This window comes from Lissotriton helveticus, chromosome 9 (genome assembly GCF_964261635.1).
Source record: "Lissotriton helveticus chromosome 9, aLisHel1.1, whole genome shotgun sequence".
In the NCBI taxonomy this organism is placed as follows: Eukaryota; Metazoa; Chordata; class Amphibia; order Caudata; family Salamandridae; genus Lissotriton; species Lissotriton helveticus.
The window spans coordinates 1,043,794,130-1,043,814,289 of record NC_136070.1 but is presented as its reverse complement, the minus strand read 5'-3'; the positions used below and the strand labels follow the sequence as shown (position 1 = coordinate 1,043,814,289).

Below are 20,160 nucleotides of genomic sequence, written 5' to 3'. Positions count from 1 at the left end.
ATGGATATGCATTGAAGTGGTCTAGGGTGGTGCCTGAAGAGTTTCTTTACAAATTAATTAAGACTTGCAAACCTAGTTTTGATGTCTGCTTGAGTGAGACAGGTGACAACATTGACATAATTAATATTGTAAATGTTATCAGTGCACAAATAAAGGCCGGACTATGGGTTGAAGTAAAGAACACAGAAGGGAAAAAACCCAGCTGGTTTGACACCATGTGTACCAAGGCCTATACTAAACTTACATATGCCTTGAACTCCCCTGTCAGGGATAGAATTCTGATTAGGGAACTACAGAGGGGATGCAACGTAGCTCAAAAGAGGAGAAAGGATGCTTTGAAGAAGGAGGCTTGGGATGCCCTTTGCGATGCTTCACAAGCGCGGGATATGACAGCCTTCTGGAAGGCAGTAAATGCTCCCTTTTTTAACGACAACTCGAGGGCAAGGATTGAGATTATAATTACCGAAGATGAATGGGTACGTTACTTTGATACCCTCTACAGCATACGTACCACAGCTGAAGATATGTCTGATGAGGTATTACAGCAGGTGGCGCCCAATTTCCCAAAGATTGCAACTGACTTAATTTTTACTGTAGAGGAAGTCATTCGGAGCATTAAATCTAGCTTGGGGGGAAAGGCTCCGGGACCCGATGGGGTCCCGGTGGCCATTTTTAAGAATAACTTGAATTTATGGGCGCCACTACTTACTAGACTGTTTAATGCCTCTTGTTCTGTGGGATTGGTATCAACTTGGTACGAGTCTATCATAGTGCCAATTTTTAAAAAGGGCAACAGGACCAGTTGTGCGTGCTACCGCCCTATATCATTGCTAGACTAGACAGTTAAAATCCTTGGCAGATTAATTTTAAATCGTTTACAAATATGGGCAGATGAGCATAACATTATTAGTGACCTACAATATGGCTTTAGGGAAGGTATTGGGACTGTAGATCAGTGATTTAACTTACATATCCTCCTGGAAAAATATACTATCCTCCTGGAAAAATATACTAAAGCCAAAAGTGGTAGGATGTTTTTAACTTTTGTAGATCTTACATCCGCCTTTGACTGCGTGACCCACAGTAAGTTGTGGCTAATTTTAGAACGTTTGGGGGTGGCCGATAACATTATTCAATTTCTTAAGGATTTATATAATGGTGTAAGGGCCTCAATTAGATTTGGGAAAAATGGCGAATGCACTAGGATGTTTAGCATTGCCAGGGGTGTACGTCAAGGATGTGTCCTAGCCCCATTTTTATTTACTATTTATATTAATGACTTAGAGAAAACTTTACTGCAGGAATGCCACGATATGCCACTGGCTTCCAATCGCCCAATACCAGCATTAATTTATGCTGATGAAGTATTGATGGCCAGGACCCCACTCGCAATGCAAAAAATGATTACATCATTTGCTACATAAATGACCAACTTGGATTTGAGAGTCAATTCCACAAAAACTTTTTGTATGAATTGTGGTCCCCGTACATTGAAAGCCAAGAAAACAATGTACATGGACTCCAAACCATTAGATTTTACTCAAACTTTTCCCTATTCTCTTTGACTGTTTTGGTCAATGGTGCAACGCAGTAAAATCTAGGCGATTGCCGTTTTTAAAATCTATTGTGGCGCTTAAATCTTTTAGTAAGAAATTGGGAAAGAAACCTATTAAATAACTCCTCCTTATTTATAAAGCAAGTTGTGTTGGTATTGCTACTTATGGGGCAGGAATTTGGGGTTATATCAATGTGACTAGCCTTCAAGTAATGGAAAATAAATTCCTAAGATATTTGCTCTCAGTTCCGGATAGTGTGCCCACTTTTAATTGTCATTCTGAACTTGGAATACAGTACTTGGAAGACATTATTAAGGTACAGCCAGTTCTATTGTGGCACAGGGTCTGGTCCACAGAGGAATGTTCTTTTAATCGCCTCATTTTGAGGGACGCTATAAATCTTGATTGTGCCCACAAGATGAGATGGTTGCAGTACATTACGACATTCCTTGGGGACGTTTGTCTTTTGGAGTTTTATGAAGATCCCACGATGCTGAGTTCAATATCAAGGAAAGAGCTAATGAAACTATGTATACATTACTTGGAGGAACGTAGGCTAAATGCGGAACTCAATAAAAAGTCTGTGATCCCACACCAACTGGTAATGACCACAAACGTTACCCAACCATATTTTTAATTTACAAATGAGAGACTTTGAAGGTTTTTGCTAATCCGTCTTAGATTTGGGATTTTATTTAGGTTGTTAAGTTTCCCCACTGTGAACGATTGGTCTAGGCTAATTAAGTGTCCATGTGACGATTTGTCTGAACAATCTGATATTCACATTTTACTTTTTTGTAAGTTTTATACAATTCCCAGGAAAAGGTAGATACTGCCGATTTTAAAGTACATGAATTTTAGACATTGCCGACCTGCCTTTTTAGCTATTTTGAGACTGGATAACATTTTTACTGTTGCATTTCTTTCTGCTTTTCTTAAAAATGTTTATATTTCACGGAAATCAATAATGAATTAAGTCGTAATGAGCTAATTGTATGATATTCTTTACTAGAAAGTTGGATACCTTGATTTTTTATTATTCTGCATTGTATATTTACTGGTTGTTTAATTGATGATGTGATTTTATTGTACTTTTATGGTTATTGTGTAATATAACCGAATAAAGATATCTGACTGACTGACTGACAGTACTGCTTAAAACACATACCAGCGGGCCTGTATGAAAGGTTGGGTAAAGGATACATTAAGTCAACCTGGAATTTACCATACACACACAAATGTTGGAGTGGGGGAAAGGAAGTGTTTCTTAGTAGTAAAAATTGTAAAACCTCACTAAGCGGTACACTTTTATGCGAAGGTATTAATTTTCAGGGAGCCTGCGAAAGTTCTTCAAATAACCTTTCTTGCCACCTACAAGGATCACCAGCAGCGGTGATAGAACCAATTTACAGAAAGCTTTCCAATGGCAGCTACATTATGCTCAATGATCACAGCTGTTGTGGCATGTTGTCAGGAAAAGCGTATCTAGTTAGTGTGTCAGCCAGGGTCACTTGTTGTATGCAAGTATTGTATCCAAAAAGCAAGACAGACAGGGAGTCGGCGTTATGGCCTTCACTGAATATCTCTCCTATACAAATTGATACTTTAAGCAGAATGAAAGCCATTCTTTTGCAAAAAACTGTGCCACTGACCTCGTCTAGAGAAACGTATGATCTGCAAGTTGCAAGGACTTTTGCAGAGATACATGCATTATTATCAACCAACTGCCCAGTACATTTCGCAGAAATGTTAGGTCAAATCTTAAACATGCCTGATACCAGCGGTATTGCACATGTATTTAAGGCGATTTTTTCGGGGCTGTTAGCACCCTTTGAAGCAGTCCTGAGCATTTTCCCTAACTTCGTCCACTCTGTGTTCGGCGGCCTGCCTCTCATTTTGGGACTCGTAGCAGGGATCTTATTTTTATTCCTACTGCTCGGTAATGGCAAATCCGGCCACCAAAGATACCCAAGCCGGCATGGAACATGCGCTACAGGCGATGAGGTACCATGACAGAATAACACAGATCCTTGGCTTGGCTCGTTTGAGAGATCTGAATACCACATGGTTCCTTTCATTCAGACCAATCTGGCAAGATTGCATCTTACCTGTTCTACGATGCCTGCTTTGTGGAGAGGAATGAGTGTTAGATGTTTGTCCAACCCTACCATCGGTTGCACCTACGGATGCAGACGCATTACTGGGTCCGGTAACGGCTCATGTGTTGTGTTGCCCCCAACGGCTACCAATCCTGATGACGGCGTTCATTGAGATCTCACCAGCACATCCAACTGGAGGGGAGGTACGAGAAACAACAGGCACACGGGTACCATCTGCTATGAACATTGCTAACGGGACAACTGACGCTGACGGCGATGCTTCTCATCTGTGCACAATTGATCTACTTAATGAGGTAGTTCCACTTTCTCCTACTGTGGTGGATGATTTCTTTGCCAGCCTAGACAATTTGATGTTTTCTCCTGACACCGAGAATAACTTTTGAAACAGGCACACAGCGTTCCATAAACTCTGAATTTGGCCTTCACTTTTCATAACAATCCTTCCGAAAGCCTTTGGAACTCTATTTATCTACGTCTAATTTTGACTTTTTCCCAAAGAACTTAAAATAATTTTTTTTTTGGGCACAAAGGAATCTGCTTAAAGTAGAACTATTCTTAGAGAACAAGAAATTCTTTAAATACTTCCTAAAGAGACGATATTTGACTTGTCCTCAAAATGAAAACAATATATTATTTCTGCTAAGGAATGGTCTCGACCTTTTATTCTGTAACTTAGAGCCATTTCATAAATGTCATTACATGATTCATTCAGTTAATATTGCCAACATCATACTTCATGTTTTAAATGAAGCCTATTGCTTTTAAATGCATACTATACAAATGCTAATTTTTTCGTGTGCAAACCTTTTCAAATGCATTTTTTGCATTTTGGGTGGGATTGTAAACACATGCTTTAGATATGTTTTAGTGCTTATAATTCAGTAATGTTAAACATAATAAAGTGGAGTGGGTGTTGTATATGAATTTAGGACCCTAGTGTAATTTTACCGATACATGCCCATATATAGATATAAATCACCCTATCCTTATATAGGCATAGAAATCATAACCATATTTAGACTTAGCCTATGCAGTCCAAATACGGCATGGCTACTTCCACTAGTTCCGAAAATCCACAACGATTTCTTGGAAAAACCCAACTTCAGCAGTCAGGGACTTCCCCTTGCTTGAATATTGATTTATCCAAGAACTCATGGAGTTTTCAAAGAACTGAGTCCTTGATGACGTTATTATGTCAAACTAGGCACCTTCAAGGTATAAATATACCCACACTTGCCCAGGCAAACACACGGTGGTTTGGAGCAGTTCGACTATCAACTTGCCCGGCGCCCTGCTACAGCCAAGTGCCGAAGGAAGCCGACCCTCCAGCAGACGCACAGAGAGACGATGTCCTTTCTCTTGCCGAGAAATCCAGCTCCAGTGTTTCCAACCTACCCTTGGGGGTTTTTGGGAAATCGAGCCCTGAAAGACAGATACCAGACCTCCTTCATTCTAAACCAAGGTACGGAGCGGATTAGATCCTTAGGGAATTCTTGGATAGATTCTTGGCAAAAGAATACTGAAACTAAGCTACGCCTCACTTACTTCTTCCCTTGTACTAGACCTAGGTTAAGTAGGCGTATTTTAGAAGCACCAGTTGAGTTCTTTTAGTCTTTATTTATTAATGTATGTATTCTATGTATTTTATGGCTTAGAAACCCTATCATGCTTTTACAGTATTGTTTTAGAATACTCTTCGTACTGTACACATTGTACTTTGCAACCAGTATTACGATTGTAGCAGTTGATTTCCTCTGCATGAGAAAGAAGACTGTTCAATAAATCCTTTTATTGAAAACGCCAGTCTCTCTATTTCTCTGCACCTCTGGTGAAACGAAGAATGCACGATTGACTGAGTAAATTAACTATCTATTGTTTCCGCAACTCTAAAGATACATTTCTTATTCTTGGGAAACAAAGTTGTCATGTTTATGCGGTTATCAGAAATGAATCCATTCTTGTGTATTCGAGAAAGTTTCTAGTGATCTCTGAGCTAGCTGGCACTCACAATTAAGTCTAGTATATTCGATAGAGACCTAGTAGACCTCAGTCCTACGTCAAATCTATAGGATATAGTATTCCAATGCGTAGAGCCTATTGGGAATATATGAACTACAGTACAGGAGAAGGCTTACATCTAAAGGAAAGGTATTCGCTAATAAGAACAATCACATCTAGGTCCTGGTCTACAGCAGCCCTTGACACTATTTTCCTTATATCTTCAAAATCATATCTCCAGGTTTCCTTATTAGATTTTTGTTTTTTAGTGTCATTTTAGTCATGGAGAAGCGTGGCTCAGTGGTTAGAGGCGGCAGACCCGGAAGCTGAGATCGGCCGTGGACCAGGGTTCGATTCCCCGCCTCGGCGGGTCTCGGGCTCAAAATTCCACGGACTCGACAATTCTAGCTCCGGTGCCTACTCGACTCACGGGGTCACACTCTGCGACTCTGGGCAATAGCTTGCTTAATCTCCACTACGGCCCCTCGCGGCGGGATGCCTGGCTTTCACCTTGTGGATACCCTGCCGGGGTATCTCACAGGGGAATACCAGGACGGGTTCCCTAAGCAAGCGCCTTGAGACCCCTGGGTGATTCGTGCGCTATATAAATCGAAATACATTTACATTTACATTCATTTTTAATCTATTTTTTTTTATATACTGGAGTGAGATTTTACTAGTGTTTGTTAGTTTTTAACTGCTTTTGTACTTATAAATGCTTTATTCATGTTCTCTATATAAGCCTATTTTCTATGTGCCATCGCTACCAGGGGTAGAGCCGAGGTTTAAATTACTGAAAACTTTAACTGAACCTAACAAGTCAGTTACTTCATTAGTTGTGGTCTACTACCACCCACCCCAAGTAATAATTCACTTTCCCATAGACACACTGATACATTCCCTAAGAACTGTGAAAGTACTCTTAAACCACGCATACCAGACATTTCTTATAAACAGGGGTGAGGTATTTACATCTTTCCCAGGCTTCCAGCACTATGAGACCGAGTCAATATGAGCTGGGACTGGACCCCAATAGTAAAACCAAATGACTTTGATGTTGGTAGTGCCATAAAATGCCAAAGAACACATAATAAGAGTCAGATTTTTTGTTACCAGCCTAATTTTTTTATCAGCCAAAATCAATCAGTTCTTATCTTAGACCTTACATGGTTGAGCAGGATACACTTCCCCTTTTGGCATTCTTTACTGTCCGAAAACTAGTGGATGGAGTGCACTGCATGATTATCCCTATTCGGAAATATTTTAACAAAACAAGCTACTATGAATATGAAAATTATACTTAAATGCACATAAAACCACCTTTACCTTGCTCATCTTTTCTAGTAACGATTTCAACATCAGTTACATCTCCAAACTTGTTGAATCTTTCTTTTAGTTCTGCTTGAGATATTGTGTGGCCAAGTCCCCCAACGTACAAACGCTTCACAGGTTTATTTTTCTCCATTTTTTTACAAAGGGATGGATCTAGTAAGCAGCCCTTGGATTCATCTGTAAAACAAAAAATAAAACTGTTAAATTATGGAAGTACAGAAGAATTTAAAATGTCAGAGACCTCATTTTTAGCAGGGCTTTAGCATCCAAGGGACTGATTTTGAGGAGGGCAGTAATAAGACTGGTAACACAGATTTGTTGAAGTCTAGTCCTCTCTTGTCTTGAACCCACTGTACCACTTAGAGGGTCGCAGTTTGCAATGGTCCTGAAGCATATGCCAGCGCAGGTTCTACCATCGGGAACACCCTTTTGGTGTACATGGCACAGATGGTTCATGTAATGCCCACCAGCACCCCTTCTTCCTGGGGACGCCGCTAAAACCATGTCAGTCCCAGTAATAAAAACTTTTAAAATGTCCCTCAAATGCTGGGATACAACTACCAGCAAATTAGTGTCATTCATTTTGTGGGTGGTGGAAAAGCATCCCCTACTTATCTATTCAGTACACACGTGGGAGTCAATTACCTGTCATGGAGCACCTGCTCTCTCGGTTTTCCTACCCCTGAAATGTCTTCAACCATGCATGCAGAAGCCCCTTTGGGGGTGCAGGGCACAATGCCCACTGCAACTGTAAACAACGCAAACGTTATCGTCCCTGCTCCCTCGATGCTCCACCACATTGGCTACTTGGTGGCTACCATATTTGACAGGAGACCATATGTTTCTGAAGTCACTAAAAATGTCCTTATGGACTTTCAGACTGGTTCCAATGCCAACAATCTGCCAGTCTTTACGTGCTTGAATTGGTCAGGGGAGTGAAATGTTATAAAATATCTACTTGTCCATGGGGCAGGTTGCTTCATAAATCTAATTGTCCTGTAACAAAATCTACTTGTTCCTTTTGTGCCATGTAATGTAGTAACAAATAATGGCAGCAATCATTATATAAGAGCTCTGATATAGCCTCACTGAGTATGCCAGGGTTCATACCATAGGGTTGGAATACTAGCAATTCCCTTATGTTGCCATGTTTCCACAGGTAGACATACTGAGGCTGAAGGTAGTGGAAAGCAATAGTTCCAGGGCTGGAATGCCATTTTGAGTCTGAGCAAACGTACTAATTTGCATTTTTTTAAGGGTTTTCGCCAACTATTCTCATCTTTTTCCATACTGAAAAACATTGGAACTTATTCCTGACAATGGCAGACATAACATGTTTTCCAGGTTTGGGGAAAAAGTGGTTGGAGGGAAAGTGAACTTGCAAAAACTCAGATTTTAGCTTGAGCAAATCTACACATGCATATTTGCTCATGCTAAAATGCAGTTCACAAATACTTTCTAGAAGTACTATTTTTTGGCCTACTTCTGTAAATTAAATTTTTGTGAATTCACAAAAGCTGTATATCCGCACTTAATGCAAGGCCATATACCACAGGTGCACTTTTGAGACTAACTCTCTATCGCCCGGCTTTACTGTGAGTGACAGCATTCTGCTCTTACACAAGGAGCTTATCGGCACACAGTAGTTTTGTTCAGTGCCAGGAACAATAGTAGCAATGTGTGTTTTTTTAGACCAAAAACTATTTTTGCTTTTGCCAATGTTTGCTATGATGGTGAGGGCCCCGGAGGTCTCACACCAATAAGGTTTTACAAAAACCATGCCAAAATTAGTCACGCATTGACAAAACCAAAAGGCTGACCACCAATTTAAGACCTACTGGCTTGCTCAAGTGGAGGTACTGATCAACCAGTTATCCAGGGCCCATGCTCAAGGAAAAACATCAGTGTTTTTGGTGGTTAGGGGAGGCTTAATTGCTGACCATCTTATGTTTTGGTCAATGCTGCTTGACCACAATACTTAAACAAGCCCAATTTGCCATTAACATTTCCAAAATTCCCAGAGAATTCCCAACCCAGTGCAAATGTTTCTTTAAATACTCTCAGCTTTTTATCGGTGACAGAGACGGTGCCCATTGCAAATACAACATGTGCTATGAACGGTCAAATACACTTGAAACAGAACAAGGACGGAACCCCCAGCAGTTTTTACCCGGGCCCCACAAATTTATCTGACAAGCCCTGTTATCGATCTGTGTGAGGTCAGAAAAGACAGAAGCTGACATCACAACATGCATCAACCAATCATAACTATCCAGTTACACTACACCATAACAACATTTAATGGTGTGAAAAAAAGTGCTGACTTCAAATGAAAAGTAAATAGAAATTAGCTTAAAATTTTACCAAATACATAAAGTAGTCTTCCCCTGCAAACCCACCAAGCTCTAAAGGTCCTACAAGCAAGCCAGCTGGTACACAATGGAACTAAGAACCATGAATAGCACCTGCAAATTACTCGAAAGGAAATGGCGCACCAGCATGGAGCCCACGGACCAAACAGTCAAACCTGCCCTCAACAAATAACACTATCTCCTGAAAAGGAAGAAAAAAGTGCTCTGACCAACCACATCGAAGCAAGCTCCAATAACATCAAGGAACTCTTCAACTTCGTCAGAGAATTCTTCAGCCCCTCACCCACCGAAAACTCCCTGGCAGACTTCTTCAATGACAAAATATCCACCATCTACAGCAATTTCGAACCCCAACCCAACTACCTCCTCAGCCATCTCGACCCCACGACTGAGGAACAAAACCACCTGCTCACCACCAGGGACCAGTTCACCATGCAAGACAACGCAGCCATCATGATCTCCGTCCATCCATGGACCCCCGCCACCACTACATCTGCAACCCTGGGAGCAAGATGATAAGCAGTGCACTCAGAGCCCAAGAACACCATTTGTGGCGTCCTCCATGGCTCGTTCCTCAGCCCCACCCCATTCAACACCTACATGACTGCCGACGATACCCATATCATCCTCACATTATCAAAAGACCCTTTGCCACACTTACACCTGGTGGCCCCCCGAACTAGGACCCTCACCAACTTCGACCAACCATGCCTGCAATAATGGCATCATCCTGGATAAGAAGCTCACCATGAAAAGACAAATTAACGCAGTGGCTTCTGCCTGCTTCCTCTATGCATACTCCGCAAGATTTTTAAGTGGCTATCCATCGACACCAGAAGCACCGTCACTGAAGCTCTGGTCACTAGCCAACTAGACTACGGCAACGCACTTACCATAGGAATCACCTCACACCTCCTCAAGAGACTGCAAAAACACAGAACTCAGCGGCCAGACTCATACTAGACCTCCCCAAATGGACCCACATCTCTCCCCACCTCAAGATGCTCAAATGGGCTTACATTCAGAAGCAATGCCACTTCAACATGTTGATCCACATCTTCACAGCCCTATACGACCAGGGACCATCATACATCAACCACCGACTAAACTTACACCTTCCCCCCTCACAGGTTTGAAACCCAGCAGTAAGGATTTATATAACAAAACAAGCATTTACAATGCAATAGTCTCGGTATTATTAAAGGTAGAGCTATTGACATTGCTCATGACATTTTTTCTATCCTGCATTCCTCTACACTGCTCCTGGCTTACCTGACGGCATCAACGCGACGCAAAGCAGCGTCTGGGGTCCTTGCCTGCCCGCCCTCCTCCCGCCGCCTATCTCCTGGAAAATCGCGGAGTAAGGCCGCCGAGCGGAGCGTGGGCCGGGCTCAAGTACTACAAGCCCCAGCAGCCCTTGCAGGCATCCAGGGAAAGCTCTTCACGCCAGGAGGCGCATAAAACAGACGTCACCTCGGTCGAGCGGGGGTTTCTATCCTGCATTCCTCTACACTGCTCCTGGCTTACCCGACGGCATCAACGCGACGCAAAGCAGCGTCTGGGGTCCTTGCCTGCCCGCCCGCCTCCCGCCGCCTATCTCCTGGAAAATCGCGGAGTAAGGCCGCCGAGCGGAGCGTGGGCCGGGCTCAAGTACTACAAGCCCCAGCAGCCCTTGCAGGCATCCAGGGAAAGCTCTTCGCGCCAGGAGGCGCATAAAACAGACGTCACCTCGGTCGAGCGGGGGTTTCTATCCTGCATTCCTCTACACTGCTCCTGGCTTACCTGACGGCATCAACGCGACGCAAAGCAGCGTCTGGGGTCCTTGCCTGCCCGCCCGCCTCCCGCCGCCTATCTCCTGGAAAATCGAGGAGTAAGGCCGCCGGGCGGAGCGTGGGCCGGGCTCAAGTACTACAAGCCCCAGCAGCTCTTGCAGGCATCCAGGGAAAGCTCTTCGCGCCAGGAGGCGCATAAAACAGACGTCACCTCTGTCTCGCGGGACGCCAGGCGAAGCCCGGGCCAAGGGCGGGCCAGTTTTAGCCTGTTCTAGACCGAGCTAGGCTGGGCTGGGCCATCCCCCTTGGCCTTGCTTTCCGGCCTGCTTGCCTTCTATTTAAGGTAAATTTGTGTCGATCCCTATAATTGCCATATTGGCAGATTCAAAGAAATCTTTCTTTCCATCATGACCAGGGGGTCCAGAAGTAAGACGGCTATGAAAACTGCATTGATCACTGGTCCACTTGACCAATGTATTACAAGAACCAATGAGGCCATTAATTTAAGTATTTCCTTACTGGAGCGAAGGGTGTCGCAGGATCTGGCAATCGCTAGGAGGTCCTCCCTGGGCCCCTTAGCATCAGTGCAATCACCACTCCAACTGACTACGTCCATTCCGGTTTTATTGCAACCTAATGTTTTAGCCGAGGTTCACGCCATCCCGAAAACAGTCGATCTGTCAGCTACTAACCTCACCTCTGACTTCGACTCCACGGGGAACCTTGAGAATACCCCAGACCTTCAGTTGCTTATATCCCAAGACCAAGGCCCTGAGAATCAGCCTAATAGGGCAAAGGAGGGCGCTGCTCCAAAACAGGTTAAAGACCAAAAGAAAGGCAACCCTAAGAATCATCAAGCTGTTATTACCAACAAGAAGGGGGCAACTATCGCCCCACCGCAGGGTGCTTCAAGTGATCACAATTTAGCATCTATTAACCTATTGGAACCTACAGTAAACTCAGTGACCACGGCCAAGGAGGGGGGTGTCTGTAGCTCATGTAATGCAAATTTCCAACTTTTAGCGAATTTTAAGGAATTACTACAACATCTTTTGCAACCCTTAGTACAGAGCATAATGTCGATTGAAAAACAACTTGCAATACTTACCCAGAAGCCATCGACCCAGCTTAGTTTGGGCCAAGCAAATCCCGGGTGGGTATAACGATCCCCTCTAGAACAGGAATCCAAGGGGCCCACCTGGATAGTGGAGTTAAGTCCTCTACTTCAACAAATGCCCAGCCTAACATAACCAAGCCTAAAAAGCCAGTAGCATCCTCCTCAACCCCTCTTGGGAGTGGGCGTATGACTGAAACCACGGCTACCATTTCCTCTCAGCCTACCCCCACCCAGTCCACCCAGCCTGCCCCCAATAAGGGACTGTCTCAGCCATTGAATAATAGGCCCATCTCCCCACTTTTGCCCCAGCATCCACCATCGAATCGACCTGACGAGGGAAAGAGGGGTTCCAGGTCTAAGCGCCCCGTTCATTTATCACCAGAAGTGGCCCCGTATACCATCATTCTTACTGGGGTCCCCGAACTGTCTACAAATAAAGAGGAGCCATCCTGGTCCCTTTGGAACAAGGTCTCACAGTGGCTCGGCATGAATAGGTCCCTCCAATCCCCCCACACTAGTCGAATTTCAGCGGTGCGTAGAGTCCCGTGGATTGGGGATGAACCCAAAAACATACAGGGAGATTGCATTATAGTGACCTGTGATGACCCAGACATGGTGGATTACATTTGCTCCTGGCCTGCTTTGGCCAAGAAAGGGGTGATTGATGCTCACCGCCTCTCCTCCTTTTATCCCTATGTGCGTAGTCACCAGAATCCGATAGCCCCTAACTGGGTACAACCACCTGAGCGCCAGCACCCGATAGTTCCAAACTGGGCGCAACCACTCGAGCGCCCGCATCCGATAGTCCCAAACTGGGCGCAACCACCTGAGCGCCCGCATCCGATAGTCCCAAACTGGGTGCAACCACCTGAGCGCCAGCACTCGATAGCTCCAAACTGGGTGCAACCATCTGAGCGCCCGCATCCGATAGCCCCAAACTGGGTGCAACCTCCTGAGCGCCAACACCCGATAGTTCCAAACTGGGTGCTACCATCTGAGCGCCCCTGGAACCACATAGGTCCTTGGTATACACAGAGGAATAGGAGTAGAGAGTGGGGCCAGCGGCCGTGGTGTCCCAGTTCGATCATCATATTATGGGGGGATGGCGAGGCATTCCCGTTAGTAACAGATATGATTGTCTGGAAATGGTCGATTGACCATCGGCCATTCCATTTAGTGGTAACTCGATCCAGGGAGACCTAGGGTCAGACGTGAAGCCAGGTAGTACCTTAGTCACTCATTATGAAACTCCTATAGTCTTAGATTTACTTAATGACCCAAACCCTACTATACACTTAGCAGGCATCCACACCCCTTGCAGGACCTCTGACACTGAAGTAGATATACCAGTGGTTCAACAGGAGTCATTTATAGTGTCTACAGGTGTCAGGCAGGTTTCCCCCGTTACATCGCCTGCCCCCCCAACGAGACTGTGCTACTCCAACAGCAGCTGCATTTGCGGGGCTCACTATTGTTACCTGGAATATAGCAGGTATCTCAGGTAAATTGAATACCCCGTTTTGGAAGGAGTTCATTGGGGCTGGCCACGACATTATTTGTCTTCAGGAAACGTGGTGCCAAGAACCAGTTTATGTAGAAGGTTACTCATCCTACTGCCTAAATGCATCTAATTCCCCATCAGGTAGAGCCAAGGGCGGCTTATTGCTACTAATCTCCAACAAATTGATTAACTTTAAAACCAAGAGATACTCCATTGTTGGAACACATAGCCAGGTGTTACGGATGGAGACCAATAAATGTAAAGACCTAATTCTTGTTAATTTTTACAACAACATTTTTGATGCCTCTAGGGGAAATATCCTATCTCCCCTGGAAATCGAAATCAAAAGTGTATTGCCATCTCCCCGCAGAACGGCCGACATCCTGTGGGCTGGCGATTTTAATATCCAGCCATGCCCTTTAGCAATGGGTAACCCATGTGGTTTTAGAAAAGAGTTGGGCAATAATGGTGTGGCAGATAGTGTGCACTCTACACTTTCCACACTGCAACTATGGTACGTTATTAAACAACCTGTTAGTCAAATGTGATCTAGATTTGCTTAGTTGTAATAGAAACAAGTTCAATCATACTTGCCCTACATTCACAGGCAGGCATGCCAACACTAACATCGATCATATTCTGTTGTCTAACACTAGTGAATATACCAACCTGTGGGTTAGGGAAGAAACCCTAAGCGATCATAACAGCATCTCTCTGACTCTACTGGGCTGGGGAATAAAGTCACCTAATAAGGAATTCTGCTCTACGGATATAGCCCCCACGAGACCGAACGGTCCAAGGATCAAATGGGCCGGAATTGATCCTGCGAAAAAACACAAGGAGGTAGTGGAAAAATGTAGTAATGAGATTTCCTACTGTCTTGGAGAGGTCACCAATTCGGCAACCCTGCTGACAAGCTTCATCAGGATAAATATAGCAATTGAAGATGTATTCACGAAGAAGCAACCTCAAACCAGAGTGGCCAGGCTGGGATGGTTTGATAAACACTGTACCTTGTCCCTACGCGAACTTAAAAAGGCACTATGTCACAAACCACGCAATTATAATAACATCAAAACTTTGCGTGCCAACTACAAGGTGGCCCTTTCTAATAGGAAAAAGGTCCTGCAAGAAGAAGCTTGGGACAATTTAAACCTAGCAGCGGAAACCCAAAACAGCAAACTTTATTGGGAGACTATAAACAGCCCCTTTTTAAATACAGAGGGTATTCCGGAATTAACATCTTATGTTGCATGTAATGCATGGATAGAACATTTTACTAATATTTTTAATCCGGAAGGGAAGTCCCTAGAAACACCGGCCCATGAGGCTTCAGTCTGGTTGCCCTTACCATTGGGTATTAACTTGGATGAGGTTTATGAAGGCCTGTCTGACAGTAAAGGAGGAAAGGCCCCGGGCCCCGACGGAGTACCTATAGACCTACTCAAAACCGAAATGAATCTGTGGGCGCCCATTCTAGTGAGGGTCTTTAATGCAGCAGCAGAGGGATGTACTCCACTATCTTGGGGCCAGTCGGTCATCATACCTATATTTAAGAAAGGCAGCAAATCGGAGGCGGGCAATTATCGCCCCATTTCCTTACTGGATGCCTCAGTTAAGGTAATGAGTCGAATCATGCTGCAGAGGCTGGAAATCTGGGCAAACGAAAAGAACATTTTAACCAAGGTTCAATATGGTTTTAGAAAAGGCATGGGGACACTAGAACAGTGTGTTAATTTAGATCTTTTAATTAACAAATGTACAGAAGTCAAAAAAGGGAGCCTGTGTTTATGCTTTGCGGACTTGAGCAGTGCGTTTGACTTGGTTGACCACTCTATATTATGGCAGGTCCTGCTAGAGGCAGGAGCACCAAAGGAGATTGTACACTTTTTGGCCAGGTTATATGAGAGACTGTCATGTAAGGTGCGCTATGGATCCCTAGGCGAATGCACCTCTTTCCTTAAAGTTTCAAGAGGCATCCGCCAGGGCTGTGTATTGGCCCCCCTTTTATTTTCCCTTTTTATCAACCAAATTGATTCCATACTGTGCCAGACCCCCGCAGATGCACCTTTGATAGGAGGTAAACCGGTCCCAATTTTATTGTATGCGGATGACGCTGTGCTATTGTCCCGCACACAGATTGGTCTACAGCGCCTTATCGACAGATTTATGCTGTTCATCGAAAGTAGGAAACTACTAGTAAATAAATCCAAAACCTTTGTAATGTCCTGTGGGATGAAAGCCAAGAAAACCAATTCCAGCTTTTTCATTGAAAAGGTCAAGATGTCACAAGTTAAAACCTTGCTACTTAGGAATCACATTTGCTAATAATGGGTCATGGCAACCCGAGTTTGATCACATTAGTTTAAAAACGATGAGGTCCACCAATAGTATCTTTACATTTTCATCTAAACTTGAGGTGAGGAGTATCAAAGATATGATGAACATTTATAATGTAAGATGTGTGTCTTCAGCACTGTATGGTGCGGGGGTGTGGGGACACTGTGTTGGTCCAAATGTGCAGAGAGATGAAAACAAGATCCTCAGAAAGTTGCTATGTGTACCACCTTCAGCATCAGTAGAACTGATCCATGAAGAAGTAGGAATTGAATTTATCTCGGACTTAGCAGCACTGCGTCCCTTGCTGCTCTGGCGCTTAATCTGGGCCAAGACTGAAACCCAATTTACCCAGGAGATAATCCTTGATTGTCTCAGGTTAGACCACCCCTCACGTATCATGTGGCTCAAGTATATACACTATTGGTTTCATCTTCTTTTTCAGTTTGACATTTTTCTTGACCCCAAATCTGTTGTTTCAATCCCTAAAAAAGACATAAAACAAAGGTTTTTAAATCATAAAAAAGAATGTCGTGCAAGGGTATCTGGAAAGCTGCAATCTGTGATGACTTATTGGGACTGCAATCTAACTACTGGGTTCCAACCTTACCTCTCTGGCGTTACCCGTAATTCCCACCGGTTTGTTCTAACACGCTTACGATTGGGAATCGTACACCACCTTGTTGCATTTCCCGTAATGAAATCCAGATCTGATACAGTATGCCCCTGTGATAACGTTTCACGTCAGAGCTGCTGCCATTTCTTATTGTTTTGTAAATTTTCTTTTTCTTTTAGGGTAATATATTTAAAACCCGTCTTTTTAAAATATAATGTTCGTTCTACGAAGAATGCTTTACAGCTACTATGCTCCCTAAAGGATATGGATATCTGCTTTTTCGTAGCATCATTTATACTAAAATGTACAGCTGCCAGGAAAGCCATAGTCATTTGATACATCCGACTGTGTTTTGTTTTTACTTTGGCTTCCTGTCTGTATATTTGCCTGTGTATGTGTAATGTATTATAAATGAATTTAGTCTGATCAGGCAACAGTTTTTGTATAATCCAATCCTAATTCTTCCGGTCAAATCATGTTTTTAGAACCTTTTCCTACTATGTTTACAACGGTTTTTAGATTATTTTTAATCACAGTGACCTTGATGCCTCTTTTAGCAATGTATGTTACATATGTAAATTTGTTCTACTTGTATGGTTTGTTCCACAAATCGAATAAAGCTTTTGAACTGAACTGAACTGAACTGACTGCCGACGATACCCAGATCATCCTCACATTATCAGAAGACCCTTTGCCACACTTACACCTTGTGGCCCCCCGAACTAGGACCCTCACCAACTTCGACCAACCATGCCTGCAATATTGGCATCATCCTGGATAACAAGCTCACCATGAAAAGACAAATTAACGCAGTGGCTTCTGCCTGCTTCCTCTACGCATACTCCGCAAGATTTTTAAGTGGCTACCCATCGACACCAGAAGCACCGTCACTCAAGCTCTGGTCACTAGCCAACTAGACTACGGCAACGCACTTACCATAGGAATCACCTCACACCTCCTCAAGAGACTGCAAAAACACAGAACTCAGCAGCCAGACTCATACTAGACCTCCCCAAATGGACCCACATCTCTCCCCACCTCAAGATGCTCAAATGGGCTTACATTCAGAAGCAATGCCACTTCAACATGTTGATCCACATCTTCACAGCCCTATACGACCAGGGACCATCATACATCAACCACCGACTAAACTTACACCTTCCCCCCTCACAGGTTTGAAACCCAGCAGTAAGGATTTATATAACAAAACAAAACAAGCATTTACAATGCAATAGTCTCGGTATTATTAAAGGTAGAGCTATTGACATTGCTCATGACATATTTTTTTTTTAAATCATAAATAAATAGCATTGTCATTTACATTGCCAATAGCTTAATCGTTAAATAAATGGCATTGTCATTTACAATGCCAATAGCTTAATCGCTCGCATATGCATGACCTATTGCATTTACACCCACACAGAGCCACACACACAGAGCCACCCACACAGTCATTCAAAGAGATCCCCACACACACACACAGATCCCCACACACACAGATACAGATCCCCACAGACACACACACACAGATACAGATCCCCACAGACACACACACACAGATACAGATCCCCACAGATACAGATCCCCACAGACACAGATCCCCACAGACACAGATCCCCACACACACAGATCCCCACACACACAGATCCCCACACACACAGATCCCCACACACACAGATCCCCACACACACAGATCCCCACACACACAGATCCCCACACACACAGATCCCCACACACACAGATCCCCACACACACAGATCCCCACACACACAGAGATCCCCACACACACAGAGATCCCCACACACACACACACAGATCCCCACACACACACACACACAGATCCACACACACAGATCCCCACACAGAGATCCCCACACACACACACAGGATGGGCAAAGCCAGGGAGACAATTTCATTTTCTACATTCATTCCTCTGTATTTACACAGTCTAATGTGTAAACAAAAACCTGGAGAATAATTTTGTACATTCGATTTGAACAACCAACACACAGGGCCACTGACACTATGCAACAACTGAAGATTTAATTATGTGGCATCTGCTACCTACAGCAAGGCAAAGCAAGCTACGCATCCCCTATCTACAGCACTACACATCTGCTACCTACAGCGAGGCAAAGCAAGCTATGCATCTGCTACAGGCAAAGCAAGCTACGCATCTGCTACCTACAGCAAGGCAAAGCAAGCTACGCATCCCCTACCTACAGCACTACATATCTGCTACCTACAGCGAGGCAAAGCAAGCTACGCATCTGCTACCTACAGCAAGGCAAAGCAAGCTATGGATCTGCTACCTACAGAAAACAAAGTAGGCAACACTACTCAGACAGGCTCAAGACATCTTGCTTGTGGAAAATTCAAACTATACACATGATCAAAATACAATGATAAAAAAGTGAAGACCACGGAGACAGGAGAATATACAATGAATAATATAGAGAGCAAAGAATAGCTGTACAACATATCGCCCAATGTAACGAAGAAAAGGTGCATATCATGCTACCTTGATGAAAATATTCCTAGCGCTGACAATGGAGGAGACATTCCAAAGGTTCCTAGAAGAGATGGAACACATTCAAGTGCTAGAACCCAAAGATGTTCTAAATGACAAATAAGCGCAGAGTGATTGCTGCTGGATGGTAATCTCACAGAAATCGTATTATTCAACCTACTGTTATGACAGTCCATCAGGGCACATATTATATACAGTGACCACTCAGTGCATGAGTAGTCTCAGATGCCAGAGATAACCATCGCCCAGACACTACCTGTCTAGCAAACAATGCTCAACGGTGCTAGCTGGAATCACTTTGGCTAGGTCAGAAACCTTTTGGTGAGCAAAATGAACCTCACCCTTCCTTGGTCCTCATTTCAAAGATCTCCGGTTGGTCAGTGTTGGGCATTATAGTCTGCTTAGTCCTTTGTTTATTTCATTTGTGCTATTAGTAGTTTTGTATTTTCCATTTCGAGTTCAGGGCTACAATTACCAGCAAGAATAATAAAAAAACAACAACAACTGTGCTAAATAAAGGAGCTGCTTACAGCTGACATGAGAAATTTTACCAATACATATGCGGAAAAGTAAAAATGTACTGCCATTTTTATGAAGCATTTGAAATATGTGACCTAACTTATTTCACTGTGTGGAGCCTTAATTAGTGCTTGCCCTGCAGTCGGTTTCAGCGCAGCAAATGTGCCATTGAGACATATCTAGAGGGGATGCTCGTTTGCTAAGACGCCGTATGAGGAATGTGAAGGACCCTTCTTTGTGGACATTTGAAAAAGTAACCTTATTCAGGAGTTTCGAAGATAGTTTAATAAAATCCTGAGCCTCTCGTGGCTTAAACACAATGCGGGCTGCCCAGACGGTGGAGTCCCCCCTCGGGGGACTTGGGAGAAATGTGCCCGGGATACTTGAAGA

The 20,160-nt window shown here is 43.7% G+C and overlaps 1 protein-coding gene across 1 annotated transcript in view; it reads right to left on the bottom strand.

The window, feature by feature from the left end:
* Positions 1-20,160, bottom strand: part of NOL8 (nucleolar protein 8) — a 205,636-nt gene that overhangs the window by 185,097 nt on the left and 379 nt on the right. The window contains exon 2 of the mRNA XM_078661396.1: positions 7,001-7,183. Coding sequence (XP_078517522.1) covers positions 7,001-7,139 — 139 coding nt within the window. The 5' untranslated portion in view covers positions 7,140-7,183. The remainder of the gene's footprint in view (positions 1-7,000; positions 7,184-20,160) is intronic.